Source organism: Electrophorus electricus, chromosome 20, assembly GCF_013358815.1.
Source record: "Electrophorus electricus isolate fEleEle1 chromosome 20, fEleEle1.pri, whole genome shotgun sequence".
Taxonomy (NCBI): domain Eukaryota; kingdom Metazoa; phylum Chordata; class Actinopteri; order Gymnotiformes; family Gymnotidae; genus Electrophorus; species Electrophorus electricus.
In genome coordinates, this window is record NC_049554.1 from 7563338 (window position 1) to 7585837 (window position 22500).

The 22500-nt window shown below is 38.5% G+C and overlaps 2 protein-coding genes across 9 annotated transcripts in view; one reads left to right on the forward strand and one right to left on the reverse strand.

The window, feature by feature from the left end:
- The window catches only part of dennd6aa (DENN/MADD domain containing 6Aa), a 20951-nt gene extending 17902 nt beyond the window's left edge, over window positions 1-3049 (reverse strand). For 2 of the 5 annotated variants that reach the window (XM_027002142.2, XM_027002141.2), the window contains exons 1-3: window positions 2706-3049; window positions 1650-1688; window positions 947-989 (exon numbers count right to left, since the gene is read on the reverse strand). In XM_027002142.2, coding sequence (XP_026857943.1) covers window positions 947-989; window positions 1650-1688; window positions 2706-2924 — 301 coding nt within the window. In that variant the 5' untranslated portion in view covers window positions 2925-3049. Of the gene's footprint in view, window positions 1-946; window positions 990-1649; window positions 1689-2159; window positions 2220-2681 lie in introns of those variants that run through there. The other 3 variants (XM_027002140.2, XM_027002138.2, XM_027002143.2) reach the window with 2 other exon arrangements.
- A 1708-nt stretch (window positions 3050-4757) lies between these two features.
- The window catches only part of slmapa (sarcolemma associated protein a), a 55722-nt gene continuing 37979 nt past the window's right edge, over window positions 4758-22500 (forward strand). For all 4 annotated transcript variants that reach the window (XR_004775358.1, XM_035520236.1, XM_035520238.1 and 1 more), the window contains exons 1-3: window positions 4758-6419; window positions 15787-15934; window positions 19274-19346. Coding sequence is in view for 3 of the 4 variants with exons in the window: in XM_035520236.1 (XP_035376129.1) it covers window positions 6222-6419; window positions 15787-15934; window positions 19274-19346 (419 nt within the window). In the remaining variant the exon portion in view is untranslated. The remainder of the gene's footprint in view (window positions 6420-15786; window positions 15935-19273; window positions 19347-22500) is intronic.

Sequence of the window (22500 nt, forward strand, 5' to 3'; positions counted from 1 at the left end):
TGTACGACAGTAAAAGGCATGTCTCAGCATCAGCGTCCTGAGAGCCTGACAACTGAATGCATGGATAATCTATTTCAGTAAACGTTGTTATAGCGTAATTACCCTGGAATTTTTCGCTAGCTAACTAATAGGTGACTACCTATTATAAACAGCCACTCGGAAAGAGGTAGAGACACTGTGTGAGGTCAACACGGTGACTTGACAAAATCGGTTCCTCCGTTTATTAATGTTTTCAAGCGCAGCTATGTACCTTTATTTCAGCTAACCTCGCGAGTGTAGCAAAAAGAAAGCATGCTAGCTATAGCTAACTAGCTAACGAAGCAAAACATTAGCAATTTAGCTGACCTATCTAAAAAATAAAGTGGTTAGCGAATGTAGGTGAAATGTTTCTTATAAAGTGGGTGGAACACAGTGTAATCTGTTTTAGAATGCACTGGTCATTTCAGTCCAGAACTGTCCGAATAAACTAAATTAGCTTCTGATTATCTTATTAGTCCACCTCTGTAAATATCTATCAGTAAAGTACATCTGACAAAACAAGCACTCAATGAAAGCAATTTAAAACTGGCTAAATGCAAATCAGCAATTACAAACAGAACAAAATTATTTTAATGTACAAATAATGCCTGCTTTAAAAATAACAATTTGAAATATGGCACAAACATGTTTTGTCTCCAGAATATTAAAAACACTCCCTATAAATTAGTGAATAGTGAACATTTTAGGACTAATATCACCAACATTAACAGAAAAGCTCCACTATTTGGAATGATGATACGGTAACATGCCAGCACATGCCACATGAGAAACATCATCCTTAATGTCCCGTATGTCCTAAATGACCACTATTAACCACAACAGTCTGCAGTGAAATGGCTCCAGGATGTTTGCAGTCTTTGGCACAAACAGAAGAGGCAACGACAAGTTCTCAAGGCATTTGGCTTACCTGAGTTAGAGTCTGGAAAAGACAAGTAGCAGATGCTTGTTTTCTGAAATATAGAATGGAATATAGGAAAATAATTCAGAAACTCATCAACAGTCTTTGTCAAAAAAAATCCAGCAGGTGAAACCATTTTCTATTCACAGTAGATGTTTCAATGATAACATTCATTCCATGGAGTTCTAAAGCTTTGAGTGTGTAGATGTGTTCTTTCTCTTTAAGTTTCCTAACTTCATTGCTACCATAGCAAGAATTTGCAATGCAAACATGCAATGTCCTTAATGTCCCGTATGTCCTAAATGACCACTATTAACCACAACAGTCTGCAGTGAAATGGCTCCAGGATGTTTTTGCAGTCTTTGGCACAAACAGAACATTAAAATGTTTTGCCACTGGAAATGACAAATCCTTAATTCTGATGGTCTTAAGTTGTTCATCTGTAGGAGTCTAGTCGAGGCTCATGAAACAGGAATATGGCCTGCATCATTCTTTGCAAAACAAACGTAAGTATTTACATCTCAGTGTTTAAAGTGTTTAAAAGTATTTAAGTATAATAACCAGTTTTACTTGCAGGATGATCAGTGAGCATCATAGGAATTCTTGTGGTCCTAATAGTAGATTGCTGGATAGTGGTGCTCATTTAGTAAATTCCTAAATGGAACTTACCTATATAAAATACATAGAATTTTTAAAAAGAAAAGATTCTTACCTCCTTTTCTGTGAGCTTCGCATGATGAGGGTATATAACCTAAAACAGAAATAAACGATAAGATCAGAAACAGAAAAAAGGGATAATGTACACTCATCTGCGGATGACACAGATAAAAGGCACGTTTTGAAACAGTATTAAGATAGTTATCTAGTTAAGTTAAATAACTATTTAGTTAAATAGTTTACGGTGACTTCTGCGTCTTAAAAATCTCAGTACCAGTTTGGATATCACTATAAAATTGCAAGAGGAGAAGAGTTCTCGGTTATATTTTATCATGGTGGATTATCAACACACCGCAAACCACATTTGTCTCTCCTCTAATTAGTCTAAGATCCTTCTTTCCAGAGAAGTATTTACATCAGCTCTTCCGTTTACCAGTGAACAAAACAAACAAAAACAAAACAAAACAAAACAAAAACTCATCTTGAGCACAACCTGTCCATGCAAAATTACGCTTACTGCTTAATTAAAACGCATTTCTCCTGGGTAATATGAACAGCCACTCACAATTTGATGTACGACAGTAAAAGGCATGTCTCAGCATCAGCGTCCTGAGAGCCTGACAACTGAATGCATGGATAATCTATTTCAGTAAACGTTGTTATAGCGTAATTACCCTGGAATTTTTCGCTAGCTAACTAATAGGTGACTACCTATTATAAACAGCCACTCGGAAAGAGGTAGAGACACTGTGTGAGGTCAACACGGTGACTTGACAAAATCGGTTCCTCCGTTTATTAATGTTTTCAAGCGCAGCTATGTACCTTTATTTCAGCTAACCTCGCGAGTGTAGCAAAAAGAAAGCATGCTAGCTATAGCTAACTAGCTAACGAAGCAAAAACATTAGCAATTTAGCTGACCTATCTAAAAAAACAACGGTAAGTATTATCACGTGGTTTTAACAAGCCAGTTGTTAGCTAGAGTTGATAAGTCTATGACCTAGTTAGCGTTAGTTATAGGTAATTGAGTGAACTTATTGTCACTATAGGCTGGTACATAATGTAGAATGAACAAAAATGTATTACAAACTAGCAAGTCGTCGTATCTAGCTACCTCCACCGCTTGACCGAGCTCCAGGTCGAATCCAACGACACAAATACAATGAAGCCAGGCCGAGAATCTATCCCATGGTAGAAACAGCTGCTCCGACTCTTCCTCTCGAGGCCCATCGACAGGCATTTCCTCCGCCGGAGATATTCTGATATCCTGCTCCTGAATGTGTTCAGGTTGTTCGATTTGCTCTTCTGTGTCCTCTGACCTTTGTAAGTCCATATTCAAAGACCAAAATATTATTCGTTTACCGAACCTGGAGATATCTAACGCTAAATTGCTAAAAGGAAAAAACTGAACTATGATAACTTGGCTACGCCGCAAACACAAACGCAGGGTGGTGGGTATGCTGGTTACGTCAACAGCGCAGAGTTCATGGAATACGGGTGCCGGAGAGGAAAGCGGAATTCATCCCGAGTCGCTAAAATCCACAGATCTTCAAACCATTGTGTGTATGCCGACATTTTGTATATAGTGCATAGATCACATACCTTACAGGTTTACGTTAGGCGAATACACGACTAACCCAGTGCAGCCGAACTCGCACAAAAATCTGGAGGTTTTATTTATAAACACAACAGTCACTATATGGAAAAGTTAACCTGAAACGATAAGGCAAATCTCATCGGCCATACTAGTAGCTTCTTAATTTTAAATTCTTTCGCTGTTTGTTAATCTGTTTCAGTCGACTTCGCCTCCATTTGTTTTTTAAAGGAGTCTGGTTATTGTAAATATCTGAACACATAGGTATCTTGCTTTATTAGAATATGCAATTCCATTCATAGAATAGTGATAATGCCCCGAATATCACCACCTAGTCGTAACACCTAGGCTAGCAAACAAACAAGTAGGATTAACCTGTCGACGAACTTAATATGTTCTCATTGATATCTTCAAACTCACTAACCAAACCTTTCTTAGTAGTTCACTGAGCGGCATTTACAACCCCAACACGAGAAAGTAATAGTTTGGTGAAAGTTAAATTTACATATTTTCCCACTTAACTCAATTGCTTTTAGACTGTTCTACCAAGTCGCTAATGGAAGCAATCACATATTTACATCGCATGCTTTAGACGTTGAATATAGTTGAATTTGGGGGGAAAAAACTGGTTTCCAACAATGCATGACAAACTGTTAGGCCTATCTATAAAAACAAAAGTATGTTAAAAATAATGTCAGCCAACTTGAAACAAGAATTACTTTCTGGTTCTAATTTTAATTATGTAATTAACATTTTAAATATTGGCGTTATTGTTTTATGAAATTGTTTACGTACGAATTGTATTAAGTAGCCAACAATGTCGTAGATGGTGGATTTTAGAATGCAGTTTGCATTATGCTATTTATGGTCCTAAGATTTTAATACTTGAGACGTGAATTAACTTCAGTGTAAGTGCGATCAAAGAAGCAAAGTATACACAAAACATGTATCGGTGATTCATATTCATTTGAGATAGTGGAAAATGTGTGTAGATCTTGTTTAAATAATCGGTAGAATTGTACTAAATAATAATAATAATAAAACATCATCCTCCTCCTCCTCATCATCAACATCAAACGACCACAACAATAGTAGTAGCAGTAGTAATAGTAGTAGTAAAAATGTCCAGCTATGAAATTAAGAACAGCTGTAATATTATCCTTTTTCAGTTTTCTAAAAACCTAAAAAACCTTTACTATATCGAGCCAGATCAACCCGGTAACTTGTTTTGCCATTCCGCCAGCCTTATCTTATCAGACGTTTATTATAAACATAACTTACAACTCTCCTTGCCTACTTGTTAAAATAATATATTTCGATATGTAGTTGCTATGTTATTCATAGAACAAAGCTGTAAGACAAAAACCTTATTAGGTGTAATATCATGAAAAAGGATTTAAACTGGTAGTGAAGTGTAATCCCTCGTTTAGAGCATTACTTTGATGGCATTGGTTAATCTCTTGGTTCGACCTTTCCTCAATAATTGAATATTCTTAGCGTCATCAAGGTGTCCCGCCCCTCGTTAGTTATTGGAAGGCTAATGCGTGTTAGTGGCCGGTTTGCGTATTTCATTCCAATATGGCGGCGATTAGTTGCGGAGGAGGATAAGTTATTCTAAATTGCCCCTGATGTGACTTGGTTCAACAGGAATATGCTATTTACTATACATAGTCGTTCGTGAAACTAGATCCAGTAAAACCTATAGATCAATCTGAATTTTGTAAGAATAAGGCAATTTAACAGGTGATGCGTGAGGCTGCTACAGCAACGAGAGTCGACTTGGTGTTCCGTGTCTGTTAGCAAGGTAGCTAGCTAGCTAGCGCTGAAGCAGACGTAGCTAGCTAGCTAACGGACTACAGGATTTGTGGGAGTAGCATGAGAGTTAATGAATTTAATATAGCTAACTGGCTTAAATAATACGCCATAGTAGTCACATTCTTTTAGATTTTTCGGTAGCTAGTACATTCAGTAAAATGATCTAACGTTATATGAGTCACTACCTCGCAAGCTAACTGGATTGGCTAACCCTAGCTAGCTATATATTTATCTAGCTAGCATATACGTTATCTTGTTAGATGACCAAGTTACTTAGTTAGCTAGCTAGCTAGCTAGCTAGCTATCTACCTCCAGGCATAGTTGTGCTAACAAGCTAGTATGGTGACCAAACATTGTATATTTTGTATGGCTGGTTGATCAGTAAATGGCATTAGCCTTACTCAGTAGATGGTCTTGGGGATAGTAGCTAGCTAATTATGTTTTCGAGACTCGGGATTTATAACTTAGCAGTGTGTAGCTAGCTAGGATACATATCCTTCTGTGGGGAGTGGTAGGCTGCAACTAAATCTGCAGCGTAGGTTTTAGTGGATACGATTAGCTATCTTAGTCAAATTAGCAAACTGCAGTTGGCCTTAGTTCGCAAAGCATTTTGAGACGGTGCGTTGCATGTCCTAAATGTACTTCAGTGGTCTGCGGTAATCAAAGTCGAGAAACCGCTTTACTCCAAATAAGGACTGTTGTTAGTTAGCTGGCTAGCTAGCATAGCTAGCAAGGTGTCGCTGGAATGCTGATTTGTGCTGAGATTCCCTGACCCAACAGGTTATTAGTACTAGCTAACTATCCTGTCTGAATTGAAACGGATTGTTTTTGGCTTGTATCTGAAATTTGAAGAGGAAATTGTACAAGGAACGTCATTTTGACCTATAGTTTTAGCGTGGCATTTGAAGCAAAAGTGATGTATTTTTATGTGAATGTGAAGCTTCAGTTTTGCGCCTTTGGGTTTGTTTGACATGGTGGATTTGCAAGACGTCAGAGGCTTGTAGCGTGTACATAGGTCTTGGACATTATGTAGTCAGTTCAGAAATAGCGTCTGTTGGGTTCTAAATTGGCTTTATTACAATGTGCATTTGTCTGCTTTCCACGAAAAAATACGACATCGACTGCTTCATTAAAAGATAGGTATTTGAACGGTTTGTCATTCTGGATCAAGAAACACTGCCTTTCGTCTCTGGTTGGAGTAATACTCCCAAGCCATCATCAATGCCTTCAGCACTGGCCGTATTTACTTGCCGCCCGAATTCACACCCATTTCAGGAACGCCATGTCTACCTGGATGAGCCTGTCAAGATTGGGCGATCTGTGGCTCGCTGTCGCCCTGCCCAAAACAACGCAACATTCGATTGCAAGGTGTTGTCAAGAAACCATGCTCTTGTCTGGTTCGACCACAAAACAGGGAAGGTAAGTCATGCTCTGCTTACATGTTGAGACAACACGCAGAACAGGTCCAACGGGTTCATGCGGCAGCTACGTGTATGACATTTACATTTGCGTACATTTCGATCTTATTTGCTTTCGCAACGCTGTTTATTTGATTCCGCAGCTTAGTTCAATAATTAAGACTCTTTATCAAGCCTTAAGAGTTACGTTTTTTAAACAATTTGATCAAGTTTCTAATGTCTTCATGATCGGGTCTTGTCTCACTGTAGTCTGGATTGCACAGTCACAACGATTAATCTCTTTCGGGGCCAAGAAAGAAAACATTAAGCAATTTGAAGACAATTTCGTCCTTCTTGCGGCGTGTTATTGGACCCCTCTCTTTGCCAACTTCATCTTGTAACTGGTTGGCGAACTGGCTGGTTATTTTAAGGTGGCCTTCAGTTGAGTCCAGGGGTCAACTGCACCACTGTAAATGGGATTGCAAAGCCAACGAGTTGAGTGCTCTTAGATGAGAGTAGGAACCATAAGCCTCAGTGGGTTGATTGTTAGTAGCTTTATTCTGCATTCAAGACTCCACTTTCGATGCATTGTAAATGATTTCAAAATTTCATAGGCTGCTTTGTGTGTACTTTTGAGTACTCAAGTTTAACTGTGCTTAATTGGTCAGTGAATACTTTTAAATTATGTGCTTTGTAAATGTAGGTTGGCAAGTATGTAAGGAATTGCTTCTTAATGCTGCAAGTAATACTTCTCATTGATGCACTGCATTCAAGATTTAAAATGTTTTGTTGCTGAGAGATGCATGAGCTCCATTTACATAGTTAAGATTGGTGAAAATATTTGGTGGTTGTTGGGGGGGGGGGGGGGTAGTAGTTATATGAAAATAATGTGTGGCATTGATGTTCAGAGGCATATCTCTGTAGAAAGAACTGGGTGAGGCAGTTGGGCTTGTTGGAAACATTTTAGGTTTACGTGCAGCAGTTATGTTTTATACAGTGAGGGGGGTGGGGAGAAGCTTTCCCAACAAACTTACCTGGCCATAGTTTCCAACAAGTGAATCAAACAGTTTACAAAGAAGTGTGTTCTTTTGCATGCATCATGAAAGTTGTGCATTTCAGGTATATAAACTTGTCATTGCATTTTGAGAAAAAATAAATCTAAAGGTGTAAAGGTGTAATTGGTACCCAGTGGCAAGGCCATTGTTTTTTTTTCTTTTCAAGATTTAAAAAAAAAAAAAAAGACCACAATTGTTGGACAACCATTTCCTTACTGTGTATTGGTGATTAGTGGCTAACCAGGTTTTACATTACTAGCCTATTAAATGCATTTTATGTGATTAGATCTTGATTTTGTATACATTTGGTTTTCCTGATGTAATTTGAATAAAATCAAAATAGGTTGGTTTACAGACAGTTTAGATTTTAATAGACTGTTGGTTGGATTCGCTATAGAATGAATCCTCTGCTCACTACACTGTGTGCACAATTATTATGCAAGCTGTATTTTTGAGGAACTACAGTGGTCTCGGTCAATCCAAAATGTTAATAAAACTCAAACCTGAATATTTAAGAAAGTGTAAGTAAGGTTCTGGTTTTCTTAGGAGAGCATCTGTGCGCATAATTATTATGCAACTAAAGGAAAAACAGAATTTTTCTCATCTCACTTGTTTTTTTTTAATCTGTTAAAGTGGGAAGAGTAAACAATTCAAAATTTGAAATGGAACAAAAAAGTGACCCTTCTTTTCAATAAGTCATAAGCATTCCATTCATGGAGTCATGGAGTTGAGGATCAGCTTTGTGTACAGCAGCAACCACAGCCTCCCAGACACTGTTCAGAGAGCTGTACTGTTTTCCTTCACCATAAATCTCCCATTTAAGAAGGGCCCAAAAGTTCTCAATAGGGTTTAGGTCAGGTGAGGAGGGGGGCCATGTCATTTATTTTTTCATCTCATGGCCTTTACTGGCTAGCCGTACAGACTTTTTCCTGTACTATTGCTTGAAGAAAGTGTCTTCTAAAAACTGGCAGTAGCTTTGGGAGTTGAATTAGAGTCCATCTTCAACCCGAAAAGGTCCAACTAGCTCATCTTTAATAATACCAGCCCATAGCAGTACCCCACCTCCACCTTGCTGACATCTGAGTCGAAGTGGAGCTCTGTGCCCATTACTGATTCAGCCACAGGCCCATCCTTCTGGTCTGTCAAGAGTCACTCTCATCTTCAGTCCATAAAACCTTTGAAAAATCTGTCTTCAGATATTTCTTGGCCCAGTCTTAACATTTCACCTTCTGTGTCTTCAGTGGTGGTTTGGTTTCAGCTTTCATTATGTTGGCCATGTCTCTGAGTAATGAACACCTTGCACTTCTGGGCACTCCAGGTAGGTTGTAGTTCTGTAATGACAGCACTGGAGGATAATGGGTTCCTGGTCGCTTTGTTTGATTCTTCTCAAATTTTTAGTAGTTAATTTGTGACAATTGGCCAAAAAGGCATTCGATTATTCCTTCTATAAAAAACCCTACATGGGTTCAAACTATTTGAATATCTGTTTTTGTATGTTATGTCTGTAAGAGCACAAACCAATACAGCAGGAGACATATCTCTTTAATGTACATGTATAGTTATTTTTTACTATTTGTATAAAAGTATGTAAAGAAGGTTAAATGCAGTTGGGGCTTGAACCCAGGTCTGACGGGAGGTAAACATGAGCTCTGACCACTGGACTAAACAGCTCCCTGGCATAGCAGCCAGGGTACCCATTTAACCTTCGATAGTTCTTTTTATTTCAACATAAACATATCTCTTAACCTTTCCTTGACATGAAGTAGTAAAATAATCAAACCACTGGGGACTTGCATTGTATGAAGCTTTTGTTTGTAGTCTTTACTATATTTATTCAGTACAGTAGTCTACACTTTTGTATTGTATTTTTGTTTAAATAAATTTGACACAATTCCAAGAAATGTGGCAACAAAGATGTTTTATCCTGAAGGATAACTTGTTTAAGTTCTTTTCAAACAGAAAAGTAGGCTATACATTCTTGATGCTTATAATACTTACTAGCATAAAAAACTCTATATATACTCTAAAGAAATAGTATGCCTTCTCATTTTAAATTCTCATTTTACTCTTGGGTGCATATTTGAGAGATGCCATTAGATTGCTAACTGTAGCTTGCATATCTTGCGTACAACTTGAGATTCCACAATTTTGCTGTCTACTCACCAAAATTATCCTGCATGCAAATCGGTCACTTTGCGGCTGAGTTTTTAACCATGCCATTTTTTAACATGTGGTTGTTGAATCATTTGCTTGTTTCAGCTTGAACTAAATGTCACTTTCATATACTAAAAATGAAATGATCATGCAGTTCATTGAGGGCAGCATCTGAGACCCACATGAGACCTTTCCACAGTCGATTATGATTATTATAACTGAGTATCTGGATTTTTTTTCATAATTTGATTATATAATTTAGAATATTTGTAGACAATAGTGCCAAACACCTGCTTTTTTCCCATATAAAGGCTGTCTCCTAACTGCTGAGTGATCTTCTTTAATAACTTTTTGACTGATGCCTGCTTTTCCAGTAAAGTAGAAGTTCTGATATCAAGGCTGAAAATAGTCAGATGGAATGTGTAACCCCTCTCCAGAGTGTATCGGCAGCTATGAGAGTGCACAACTGCCTAATATCTGAGATCGGCCACCAAGCCAGGGCTCCCCATGGGGATCGCCACGCTCTCCTACAGTTTGAGAAGCAGCTGCACAGGATGTGAACCTTCATCAGCAATTAAAACTAAAACAAGCCTGCTGCCAGCCACATGTCTGGAGAAACTGATACATTGAAGATATAGGCTATATCTCATAAATAACGGGGACCACTCCAGTCACTTGGATAAGTAGCGCTAGTATTTTCCTGTTGCACCCATGTAAATATGATCATTCAGATCAATGAATGTGGATGCTGTGTTCAATTCCAGCTGTCTCAGCCCATGTACTGCTTCGCTTCAGTAGTGCGGTCTGTTGATTCACAACCCATTTTGTCAGTCTCTACAGAAATGGATGGCATTGCGGACAGACCAGTGATTACATCTTAACTGACATTTCAGTTTTTGGCTCCTGCAGTTATTTCGAAGCGCTACTAGAAATTACATCCAATTGGCAACTGTGACCTGTATCTAATCATCCCTCTCCAGGCATTGTGAGGATATTCATTTTCATATAAATCATAGTACTTTCTGGTATTTGTGCATTTCGTGTAGCTATGAATTTTTTTTCCATGAATTATTTTTCATGAATTGTTAAATGTTTTAAGACTCAGTTGTTCATGCAGTGATTTATTCTGTGGATTTTCGCAGAAATATGATATCATTGTCTGCTGAAATGTGCTACTCATTGTTAATATGTAAATGCTAGACTAAATGTTTTCATCTTTTGTTGTTTTTAGAACATATCTGCCATGGAATTATATCCTCTTGATGCATGTTAGTTTGCCTTTAGATAACATGACACCATGCATGCTGCATTTAGGCCATTTCTCAAATCAGATCAGTATTCATCTCTGAATCACTAAATCACCACAACCACATTCAGGGCATACTGCCTTTTAGTGCCTTTGTGTTTAAACTTGGACCAAATATATGACCTGCTTAGTGAAATTGTCATGTAGATTATCAGAGAGAGAGAGCGATCGAGATCTATAGATAGAGAGAGAGATGGATAGAAATATTATATCTATCTATCTATATAGATTATATCTATCTATATATAACGTGTGTGTGTATACATATATATACACATATACACATTGTATATATATATGTGTATATAATGTATGTATATATGTATGTGTATATGTATGTGTGTGTATATGTATATATGTGTGTATATGTATGTGTGTATATATATATAATATATATATATATATAATGTATGTATGTGTGTGTGTGTGTGTATGTGTGTGTATATATATATATATATATATATATATATATATATATATATATATATATATATATATATTGTGTGTGTGTGTGTATGTATATCTCAGAGATTGATTCTGCATTCAAAATTGGGCTGCACAGTACAATTACTTTTTTGTGCTTTTATTTTCTCTAAATATGCTTGTGCTGCTGTTGAAAGTATTGGAGCTAGTTGTAATATTCACAACTGTTTGTACTGGTAAATCTTTGCAGAAGCTGGCAGTTATCTCTTATTGATGACTGCACAGTCACATGTGTAATGCACATATTGCTGCTAGTAGTAATAGCTTGTAGGTATGTACTAGGCTATTTTTGAATGAGCGATTCTTGGTTTTAAGCGACAGCAAATTGACTTGAGCCAGAGCTTAGGCTCGATTATTTCTTCTAAAAACACACATTCGAACCATTCGTATATCTGTTTTTACGCATTATGTCCATACGGAGAGGCATAACTACTTATATAGTTTGTATTTATTTTAACACAAACATGTCTCTTAACTTTTCCTTGATGTTAAATGGGGAATAATAATCAAGCCATTGGGACATGCATTGCATGAGGCTTCTGCTTCTATTCTTCAATACCTATTTACTCAGAACTATAGCACACACTTGTATTTTTGGTTAAATAAATTTAAGGTGCACAATTCTTAGAATTTTTACAACACATTTATTAAAAATAGAAGAATAGGCTACTTGCGTTCTTGTTGCTAGAACTCCCAAAATGCTAGCTGGCATTAAAAATGCTAGTGGAGGCTATACTCATTTGGTGCATTTTCAAGATGTGCCCCATGGTTGCTAGTGCTGGAGTAACAGGCTAACTGTAGGTCACATGCAACTTTATCACTTGGTTCCACAGTTGTGCTGTCTACTAATTAAAATTGCATGTAGAGCAAGTCACTCTTTTTGTGATCTGATACCCCATCGTGGTTTCAGCTTAACCTGTGTTATTTGCAATTAATAAAAGTGGTGTTGCGTGACTCCTGTCCGTCAGGCAGTGCATTCAGTGCAGCGGCCCACGCGAGAACTCCTGAGCCAGACAGCCGTGGTAATGCTGCTTTTTCTACCACAATGGAATATTTAATTTTCACAATCAAATGGTTAGGTTTTAATACAATCAAATTTAGAATATTTGTTGACAGCAATAACTCAAGTAAGAATTCAGATTCTTCTCATGTTTGAAAGGTTTACATTGAAGCTTTAGTTTACTTTCTGAAATCTTGGCTAGTTTCATTACATAATGGTAACAGTACATTAATTATGAATTTCCCTTTTTTGCTTCAATGACTGTTAAACTGATTAATTTTTATCCTCACAGACCATGGAAGGAAACTGCATTTTCTGGCTTAACTTTCTCCTTTTAATTAGGGTCATTTTAACTAGAAATGCTTGAACTGCAGTGCATGGTGCATGTTTGAGCCCAAAAATAATGCAGTCAGTCATGTTTTGCACATGCAGCATCATGTTTAGCTTGACACTTTGTCAGTGTGGCAGCCAAGGTAGGGCTGACTGATGATACATTTTTTAATGGATGTGATTTTTCAAATTGCAGGAGCTGCATTGAATTAGCCAATAGGCTGCAGGTTTTGCAAGGGAAAACCGACCCAGTAAATATAAGCATGCAAACTGGCAATCAGAAGACATCATGCATGACAAGCACAGCTATTAATAAGGCCAAAGCTATTAACATTTGAAGGCGCATCATAGAGATCTGTATCATGAATGCATGTCTAAAAGGTCCAGCCATGAACCCCCATGTCAGTCATAATTTTCTAACATGGCGACCAGTTACACGGGCTTTTGAAAGCGTCCAGCCATATGAAAAAAGCTTGCAAAGGCACTGAGATAACAGGTGCTATTGTAAAGTAATTAACTAAAGGCAAGGTTCTGATTTACATGGCTCCTGAAACCTTCTCCAGCCACTTAAGATACCCCATTCCTTCTCGCACATATATCAACCCCCCCCCCCCCCCTCTCTGGAATGTATGCCTTCTAAACAATTCTGATTATACCAGCTTTTTGTAGTAACAATTTATGAAATCTGGATTGTCATGATTACAGAAATGTTTTGTTCTGAAAAATAATCTTATTCAGGTACTTTTGTTATGGATTACATTTTTGATTAGACAACCTCAAACAATCTCAATTCTTAATTCACTGTTAAAAATTGAATGGAATTTGTGTTACTTCGATCGAGGTAGATTGGCGAGAAAGAAGATGTAGTGACAGTTAAAAGTATTATGTTATGATCATTTTAAATTAGAGTGTACATTGTGGCTAATTTAAAATGCACCCCAAGAGTACAGGGTGGACTGAGGAGTGGTTGTAAGAAGGTGTTTGACCATTTCTCTGCCAGCTGTAAGAAAAGGCAGTATTCACAGCAGCTCAGGACTAGAATGTTCCTGAACATCTTCCACAATCATCTTCAGTCTTCCACAAGTGGGGGAACCAAATGGATTATGATTGAAAAGGTTCTGTAGCAAAGAAAGGCCCTGACTCCTGCACTATCCACTGAAAGGAAAACTCATCACACCCAGCAAGACACACAGGTGCAAGTCAGTTCACAAGGCACTGCAGCTTCCCAGAATTTACTGATGCATTCTCAGGAGAATGTTAGCATTTTATGTCTAAAACAAATACTCCACCTTTTAAAGACAAATATGCTTCCAGAGGATCCAGGGGACACAGTCATTCAAGTCCAGAGTCATTTGGCACCTCTAGGAAAAATACAATGAACTTGCTACCCAGGAACTGCTTGATATTGCTCCTCCTACGACCCCCGATTAGATATACTATATTAGCCAAGAGCTTATCCCTGCCTTTAAAGCAAGAATGAAGACAGAAATTGAAGTAGGAGTAAGAAACTTAAATAGGTGGTTATGATTTGTATAACTTTGAAGGACGATACATTCTCCAAGAATAATATGTACAATTTTATTTTTATTGCCCACTAATGTCAGATGTATGTGCAAGAAATTTGATGTTTTGCTGATGAAAAGTATTGTTTACTTTGGGCGGGGGGCGGGGTAAATGTTAAGCATATTATTGATATACTCTTAACCTTATTTCTTACATTATTTATCTTTAGTCATTGTAGGTTTTAAGTATATAAAAATAATAATACAAACTGCATTTTGAGATCCCAGAGAATCTTTTAATGTAGAAACAAGTTTATGATTCTATTTAATATGTGAACCATTAATACGGGTTTGGATTTTGTCATAAAAATTATCACAATTTAAATTGCAGTTGTACTATTACACAGAAAAATTGCAATTTGATAAGTTCTCCAAATTGTTCAGCCCTAACCCTGGGTTGCTGCGGGTGCTTATACAGTCTCAGCTTTAACCATGGGGACCAAAGGGAGAAAGAAACCGCTTTGCACCAGATGCTGAAGCAACAACGCCATTTGCAGGTCCTAGTGGCAAGACTGCCTTTGTCCAAACCCAGTGCAGGGCTGTAAAAGGCACTGATGGGACCTACTGGAGGAGTTTGTTTGGTTGCAGTGTGGGGGCGAAGTTTCCAGTGCTGAATGGAGAACATGTTCCATTGGCTTGGCTTTAGGATATAGGGCTGCATTTTGCCCCACTGTGGGATGGCTGGAGCTGGTGAGCCAGGTCCAATATACTTCTCAGACTCCAACACTGGCAAATTTTATTCAGCAGGGCGGGAGATCAGATGGAGCACTCAGGTTTCACTATACACACAGTAAAATGGCAAACAGGTAGTCATATAACATTTCTCCCTGGCATAGTGGGTAAGATGGTATAGGCAGCATTATGCGAGCACATAAGCCTTAGACATTTGAGACTGCCGTAGCTGTTTGTCTGGGTATCTGGGAAAGATGGCTTGTGAATTGTGATGTAATCCCAGCTGAGGTTTTGGCCACAATTGGACACATCCTGGTACTTTATATCTTTATCTCGCGCTCTCTCTCTCTCTCTCTCTCTCTCTCTCTCTCTAGATAGATAGATAGATAGATAGATATAGAGATAGATATGTATAAAATATATATATATATATATATATATAAAATAGAGAGAGAGAGATAGATAGATAGATAGATAGATAGATAGATACACAGATACACACACATACTCACACACAATATCTATTTTTTGGTGTTTCAAAAAAGAACTTCAGATACTGACATTATTGCATGGCCTCCATGACTATTGAAATATTCTGGTCTAAAGATGGCACTCTGCCACATTTCCCCTCCAGGGAAACATCAGAACAAGTGCTCATTCACTGTGATGTGTTCGGGGTTTACATTCTGGCTCCCTGTTTGGTAAAAACATGGGACGGCTGTGACACATTTCATGATCAGGCTTTGGTTTCAGGCTGAAGTACTTCCTTGTTGACCTTATGTTGGCTTGTCCCTAATCTTTTGTTTCTCTCTCACTCTTTTCTACAGTTCTATCTCCAGGACACCAAGAGCAGCAATGGCACTTTCATAAACAGCCAGCGCCTGAGCCGCGGCTCAGAGGAGAGCCCCCCATGTGAGGTGCTGTCCGGTGACATTATCCAGTTCGGAGTGGATGTGACCGAGAACACCCGCAAAGGTAAGATTGTGTGCATCATGACCTGCAGTGCATAGGTATCTGTCAGGATCACTCCCTTATGCAGGCTTATAGATGTAAACACACTTTTATGATTTACACTTGTGTATGTACAAGTGTGTATATATTCATTGATTGCTCCATAAACATAGAATTTAACTTGTATGCGTATATGTATGTGTGGCTGTGTGTGAACAAATTTGAATGTGCAAAGAAATAATTTAATTGTAACAGGAAGGCAGATATTTAGCATGCACATTAACATAAGATAAAGAAAAGTTTCTAAAAATGTCAGCATCCTATTCTAATTATATGACAGTTTCAAGGTCAAAGACAATAAGTGCAACTGGTATACCTTGACAGATCATATTAACCAGTGTTTGTATCTGGGATTTAAATGACAGAGAACCGCTTTGCTGTTTAGTATCAATTTTTAGAATTGTTTGAAACAAACATTGGAGTCCGACCACTAGAATACTTCATGATCAAATGATGATTTTAAACAAATGCGTGACTTGTGATACGAGTAAATATTCAGAATGTACATCTTGTCATTTTCTAGAGTATTTACTAAAATAAAACTGTCCTATCATTCCTGATAGATCAATAACCCACAATTTTCAACTTTTTATTACTCATCATGAATCCTTATACCATAAGGACAAACGGCTCATCACTTTTTTTTTTAAATACACACACGCATGTACAGTCGAGGCCAAAAGTTTTGAGACTTGACACTTTGACACAATTTACTGCCTCCGTTTTTTTAGATTCTTTTGTCAATGTTTATATGGTATAGTGAAGTACATTCATAAGCATTTCATAAGTTTTTTTTTTTTTTTTTTCTTTTTAAGAATCTTTTTGACAAATACATCCAGTTAAAGCAAATGCCTTTCTTTTTTTAAGACTTCTGCAGTTCACCTTTGAATGCAGGATATCAGATTATGGGCAAAATCGTGACTACTGGCAACCCATTCTTGCCTAATCAGTGCTTGGAGTTGATCAGTTTCTGTGTTTGTCCATCCTCGTTTTGAGGATTGACTTTAGGTTCTCAATGGGCTTGAGATCTGGGTAGTATCCAGGACATGTACCCAAAGATTCAATGTTTTGTTCACCGAGTGGTTATCACTTTTGCCTTGTAACACAGTGCTCAGTCATGCAGAAAAAAGCATTGTTCATCCCCAAATTGCTCCTGGGTTGTTGGGAGAAGTTGCTCTTGGAGGATCTTTTGATACCATTCATAGTAGTGTTAGGCAAAATTTTGAGCAAACCCCTCCCTTGGATGAGAAGCAACCCCACACACGTATGATCTCAGGATGCCTCACTGTTGGCATGGCAGGAATCATTATAGCGCTCACCTTTTCTTCTCTGGACAAGCAGTTGGCCAGATCTCCCAAACAGTCTTACACCAAGCCATCCTCGAAAAGCCTTCACCTCACTGTGCGTGCAGATGTACTCACGCCTGCCTTCTGCCATTCCTGAGCAAGCTCTGCAGTGGTGGTGACTTGATCCCGTAGCTGCATCCTCTTTAGGAGACAGTCCTGGCACTTGCTTGACTTTCTTGGGTGACCTGAAGCCTTCTTCACTGCAAATGAACCTCTCTCCTTGAAGTTCTTGATGATCTTACAAGCAACAATGTCCTTGTCTGTGAAGCCTCTTTGATGCAATGCAATGATGACTGCACATGTTCCCTTGGAGGTAACCATGGTTAACAGAAGAAAACCTCTTCCACCACCCTTTTAAAGCAACCAGTCTGCTCTTCTATTCAACATGACAGTGTGATATCAGCTGCCTTGCCCTTGTTACCACTTTCTCCTGAGCTAATGAAACGACTGAAATGATTTTAGCAGGGCATTTTGTGGCAGGGCTGAAATGCAGTGGCTGGAATGCAGTAATTTTTGTGCTCAAGTTGATTTATGGCAGAGAATGACTTTGCAATAAATTGCAATTCACCTGATCACTCTTCAGTCTAGAGTTAATGCAAATTGCCACCATAAACACAAGCAGCAAACTTTGAACACACATTTTGGTTTTAGTCTCAACTTCTGGCCATGACTGTACACACAAATAGAGTTAAGTATTGTATTTATGTGTAATTGAATTTGCAAGTGCATAACTTGCACTCCAAGTTTGTTATACACAACTTACACTTGAATATATACTCCACATACATTTAACATGTACGTAAGTAGTATGTGCATAAGCGCATGTTTCATATGTGTGTGATTGTTTCTTATGCATGTACATGTAGTGTGTGCACACAATTGTTTCACTGATTTTCACTTTGAACAGCATCCCATATGTCTGCACGCTTGCATGCCTCTGGCTGTGGGTGTGTGCATGCATGCTTCTTATGGAATGGCAGTGTGTGTGTGCATGCTTCCCTCCCTATGTGCATGCATGCGTGCTTTTGTGTGTGCACTTCTTTGTTTATGCATGAGTGGGTTTTTGTGCTTCTGTGTACGTGTGCACATGCTTCTCTGTCTACTTGAGTGCACCTCTTTTCTTTATGTGCGGTTGTGTGCACTTGCGCTTTCTCTGAGTGCACACAATTAGAAATGCGGAGGACCTGTTCTTTCATGAGGATAGCCAAATATTTGAAATTGTTTTCTGGCTGCATCAGATAACAATGATGTAAGCCTGCTGGCAGAATGTGGGTTTTGAAACCCTAGAGTACTTTCATAGCTGTCCTGGAGGTGTTGTAATGATGGCAACTGCAGTTGAAGCTTTCACCATAAGATATGAATGCAAAGTAACTCGCTTGTGCAGAACAAGCAAAGAGAAATGCAGCTATGGCAGAAAGGATCACAGAGGACATTGCCAGAATTCGACAAAAACCTTGTAAGAAGACCAGTTATAGGCTAATCAAAGTGTTTAAGGTAGTGAAGTAATGCTTGGTGCTTTAAAAAAAAAAGTTTTTATCGAGTCTTTGTTGCCATGTTTCAGTTTCATGCTTTCCTGTAACTTCATAATGGGCTTTTGGGTATCAAGGAATTTTCAGTCTTTGTTGTTAAAACTGGAAAACTACTGATTGTTTGAGGTTGTGTGTTGTGTAGGTGCGCTGTAGCTAATGAAACTTGGCTTGTGAATCTGTTAAACTGGAGTATGGGTCAGCTTCTCAAACTTGGGCAGCTTGTACAAGGGAGTGCTCTAAATCACCCTTTTCACTACATCATTCACCAGAAGGATGGATGGTATTCTTCAGATTGTAAATTAAACTCTACTTCATTTCAAACTTTTTTGTTGTGGGGACTTTTGGTAAATGTCAAATACCTCTGTACTTGTTTGAGTACAGTCCTAACTTATCCTAACTATCTTTTCCTTCTTTCTGTTTCTCTGTAGTCACTCATGGATGTATAGTGTCAACCATCAAGCTCTTCCTACCAGATGGCATGGAAGCTCGTCGACGATCGGAGTAAGAGCTGTTTTCAGATCACTGAGAAGCACACATTGCACAATACCTTAGCACACACCTATTACTCAAACACAGTGTTGAGGGGTTGTTTCCCCAACAACAAAGCCCCATGAGACTAAGCCTAGGGCTTTACGCTTACCTCTGTTTTCCTAGTGCTGGTTTTGAGATATTCTGGGGCATGTTTTCTGTTTAGTGCCTACCCTAATTGTCGTGAACATGCATCACAAAAGCAAAACTGTAATACATGCAACTACTCTCAAAGTAGTCTTGCTCTTTATCTTAAGTGTAGCTTAGCCAGCGGATAGTGATTTGGTTAACTGTTTCGTTGAATTAATTACTCAGATTATTTCATTGTTGATGGCATTGTTTGGTTCTGCTCACTTGGATGGTATGTTTTACCTTTGGTAGGTTTTCACTCAACATGTCAGTAATGAAATATTGGATTTGCATAAGAATTGTAGTAGTCATAAATATAAAGTTTAAGGTGATGGAGTCATTGACTATATATGGAGAATAAGCTCTTCAAAACAATGCTCAAATTGTTCACGAAAGGTGCATGTTCATACAAATAAACTTGGTTTCCTTGCGAACGTAATTGTGCTGATATCCCTCTGATCTAAAGGGTGGACTATTGTATTTATTTTTTTTACATGGAAACGCATTAGTGCCTTTATTGTGTGAAAATGATGAAATCCATGTTTTCTTTCTTTTTTTTGTGTGTGTTTGTATCTGCAGTTAGGTTTAGGCTACATAAGTAGAATCTTGCTAAAAGATCTTTGGTATATGGGATGTGCAGGATGTAATTTATTTGTTTGCATGGGGATATTGTTTATCGGGATAATATGATAATTTTGTAGACAATTTTTTTTTCCCAAAAAAGATAAATTATGCACCGAGCTTTGTACTAAGCATTAACTGCACAACTCGCTTGAAATTCAGCTAGCTGTTTTTAAATATTGCTGTCAGATTTTCAGATGAAGGTCAGAGGCCTAGGCTTTGCTTCCTTTTTGACTTGATTTTGCTACGATACATTGTGGTATGTCAATATCCTTGAGATACCCACCCCATTTAGAGTCCAACACTTCGAAATGAACATATTTAAATTAACTTGTAACCTTGTAGGTCCGTTGAAGCAAATATTTCCAGCACAATTGCACTGAAGCAGGTGATCTTGCCCCCACAAACAAACAAACAGAACAATACCAAAGCTGACCTTTTAAGCAATAGCCAAGTACTGTTTCTTTATTTGGATGCATTAGTAATGTTTAAATTTACACATTGCTTTTATACTTCAGAGACCACACCTCTGTAGGGTCAGTATGTCCCAAAATGTTCAGTGAATATGCCAAATGTGATTGAAGTATTCGGTGTATTTTGATATTGGCACTTTACTTATTGTGGTGTGTCGCAGCTTCCTTCTAGGAGAGATTCAGATCTTAACTGAGCTTAGCTGTTGAGTTTGCTTTGTCCTAAGTTCTGTGCCATTTATAAATTGGTGTGTGCCAAATGTATTATAAGAAAAGTCTACTATTTTTACAGAAATAATATAGGTTTTGTTTTTGACACAAGGCGATTTTCTTTTATCTGTTAATCTTTTACTGCTCTTTGGCAACTGCTGGTCTTTCTTTTTTTAATTCCTTCTTAATGTGACTCTGCACATTTACTCATCTGCTTAAACATCCTACGTCAGTCAACGAAGCTTAGTCAAATTGTAAGACAAATTGTGTCCAGTGACTGCAGCAGGGCTGCAGAACAGGAGCTCATAATTTGGTGACACTCTTGCACTTGCCTCCCAGGCTGGGGCTATGTTAATCAAGGTATTTATAGGTGCCACACGCTGAGGTGGAGCCCTCCTCTTTGGAGTGCAGCCAGGCGGGCCGAGACAAAAGCCTGGGGTCCTCTTGTTTGTGAGTATGCGTGCACTTCATTGCACGCCTCGCACTAAAGGGGTTTGTTGGCTGCATGCATGATCAATGTGGGGTTTTTTTGTTTTTGTACGGGCACGTTGCAAGATTTGTTGAGGGCCCCGAGAAAGCCATGAAGAGACCCCCCCCCCCCCCCACCGTTGTTCACTAGTCTGCCAACAATCTTTCCAGCATGTTGACTAAAGACATCTGCCAAAGGTATTTCTTCCTCTTTGTATAAAATTAAACGTAACATGTCGTAACGTGTTGTCGCCCCCCCCCCCACCAAAACGGAAGAGTATATTCCTTATTTTTCAGGCTGGATGGATTGATTTGAATGATGGGAACAGGGAAATGCATATGGATTGAGTGACTGCTGAGCAAGACTGGGCTTATGGCAGTGAGAGTGATTGGTCAGTTGTTGAAGGCTGTTTCCTCTGGACCTCGTCCTCGCTGCTACATCTGCTGCTACATGCCACCCTGCAGTCTCTGTCCTCTAAATGAGCACAGATTTTGATAAAACTAGAACCCAGAGTTGATTGTTTCCAGGTTTCTCAGGGTTTGCACCGTTTGTCACCATTGTAAAATATACTTGAAATGTTCTTGATTAGCAATCCTTCGGCAGCACTGCAGCTGAAATGACCTGCATTGTTTAAAAAAACAAAAAAAACCCCAATTCAACCAGAGTACCCATTTTAACCTGAGGCACTGTTCATTTTAAGACTGCGGCACTGGATGTAGTTTGAGGATATCTACACTTATACCAAGATTAAGGCTGAAATGTGCTGTGACTTATTTTGGGAGAGCGTCGCTGAGAAACTAAGCCTGTGCCGGAGTGGTTCTGTTTAGTGGCTGTCACCTGCGTGGGAACACTTCAATAAGACCCTTTTGTTTGTGGAAAAAATCAGTGCTGAAAAAACTGCTGAACCTTGTGCTTCCACAGTTGGAAACTGGAAATCTGAATTAACTAAAGATGGGTGAACATATGATTGAGAGTCAGTAACACAGCATGGGTCTGCTAGTGGTGACTGTGGCTTTTTTACAATGTCCACCTCAAACAATGGCGGAGAGCGTGTGTTGCTTCAAGCATGGCAAAGTACAGCTGATGTGACTCATCATTGGATTACATAAACCTGAACAGACTTGCATGTGCACGCAAACACACACACAGAGTAGGTAGAGTGCCGGCACACTGTGCTATGAGGGGGGAATTACTGGATCCATGTAGCAATCAATATCTTCCACCAAAC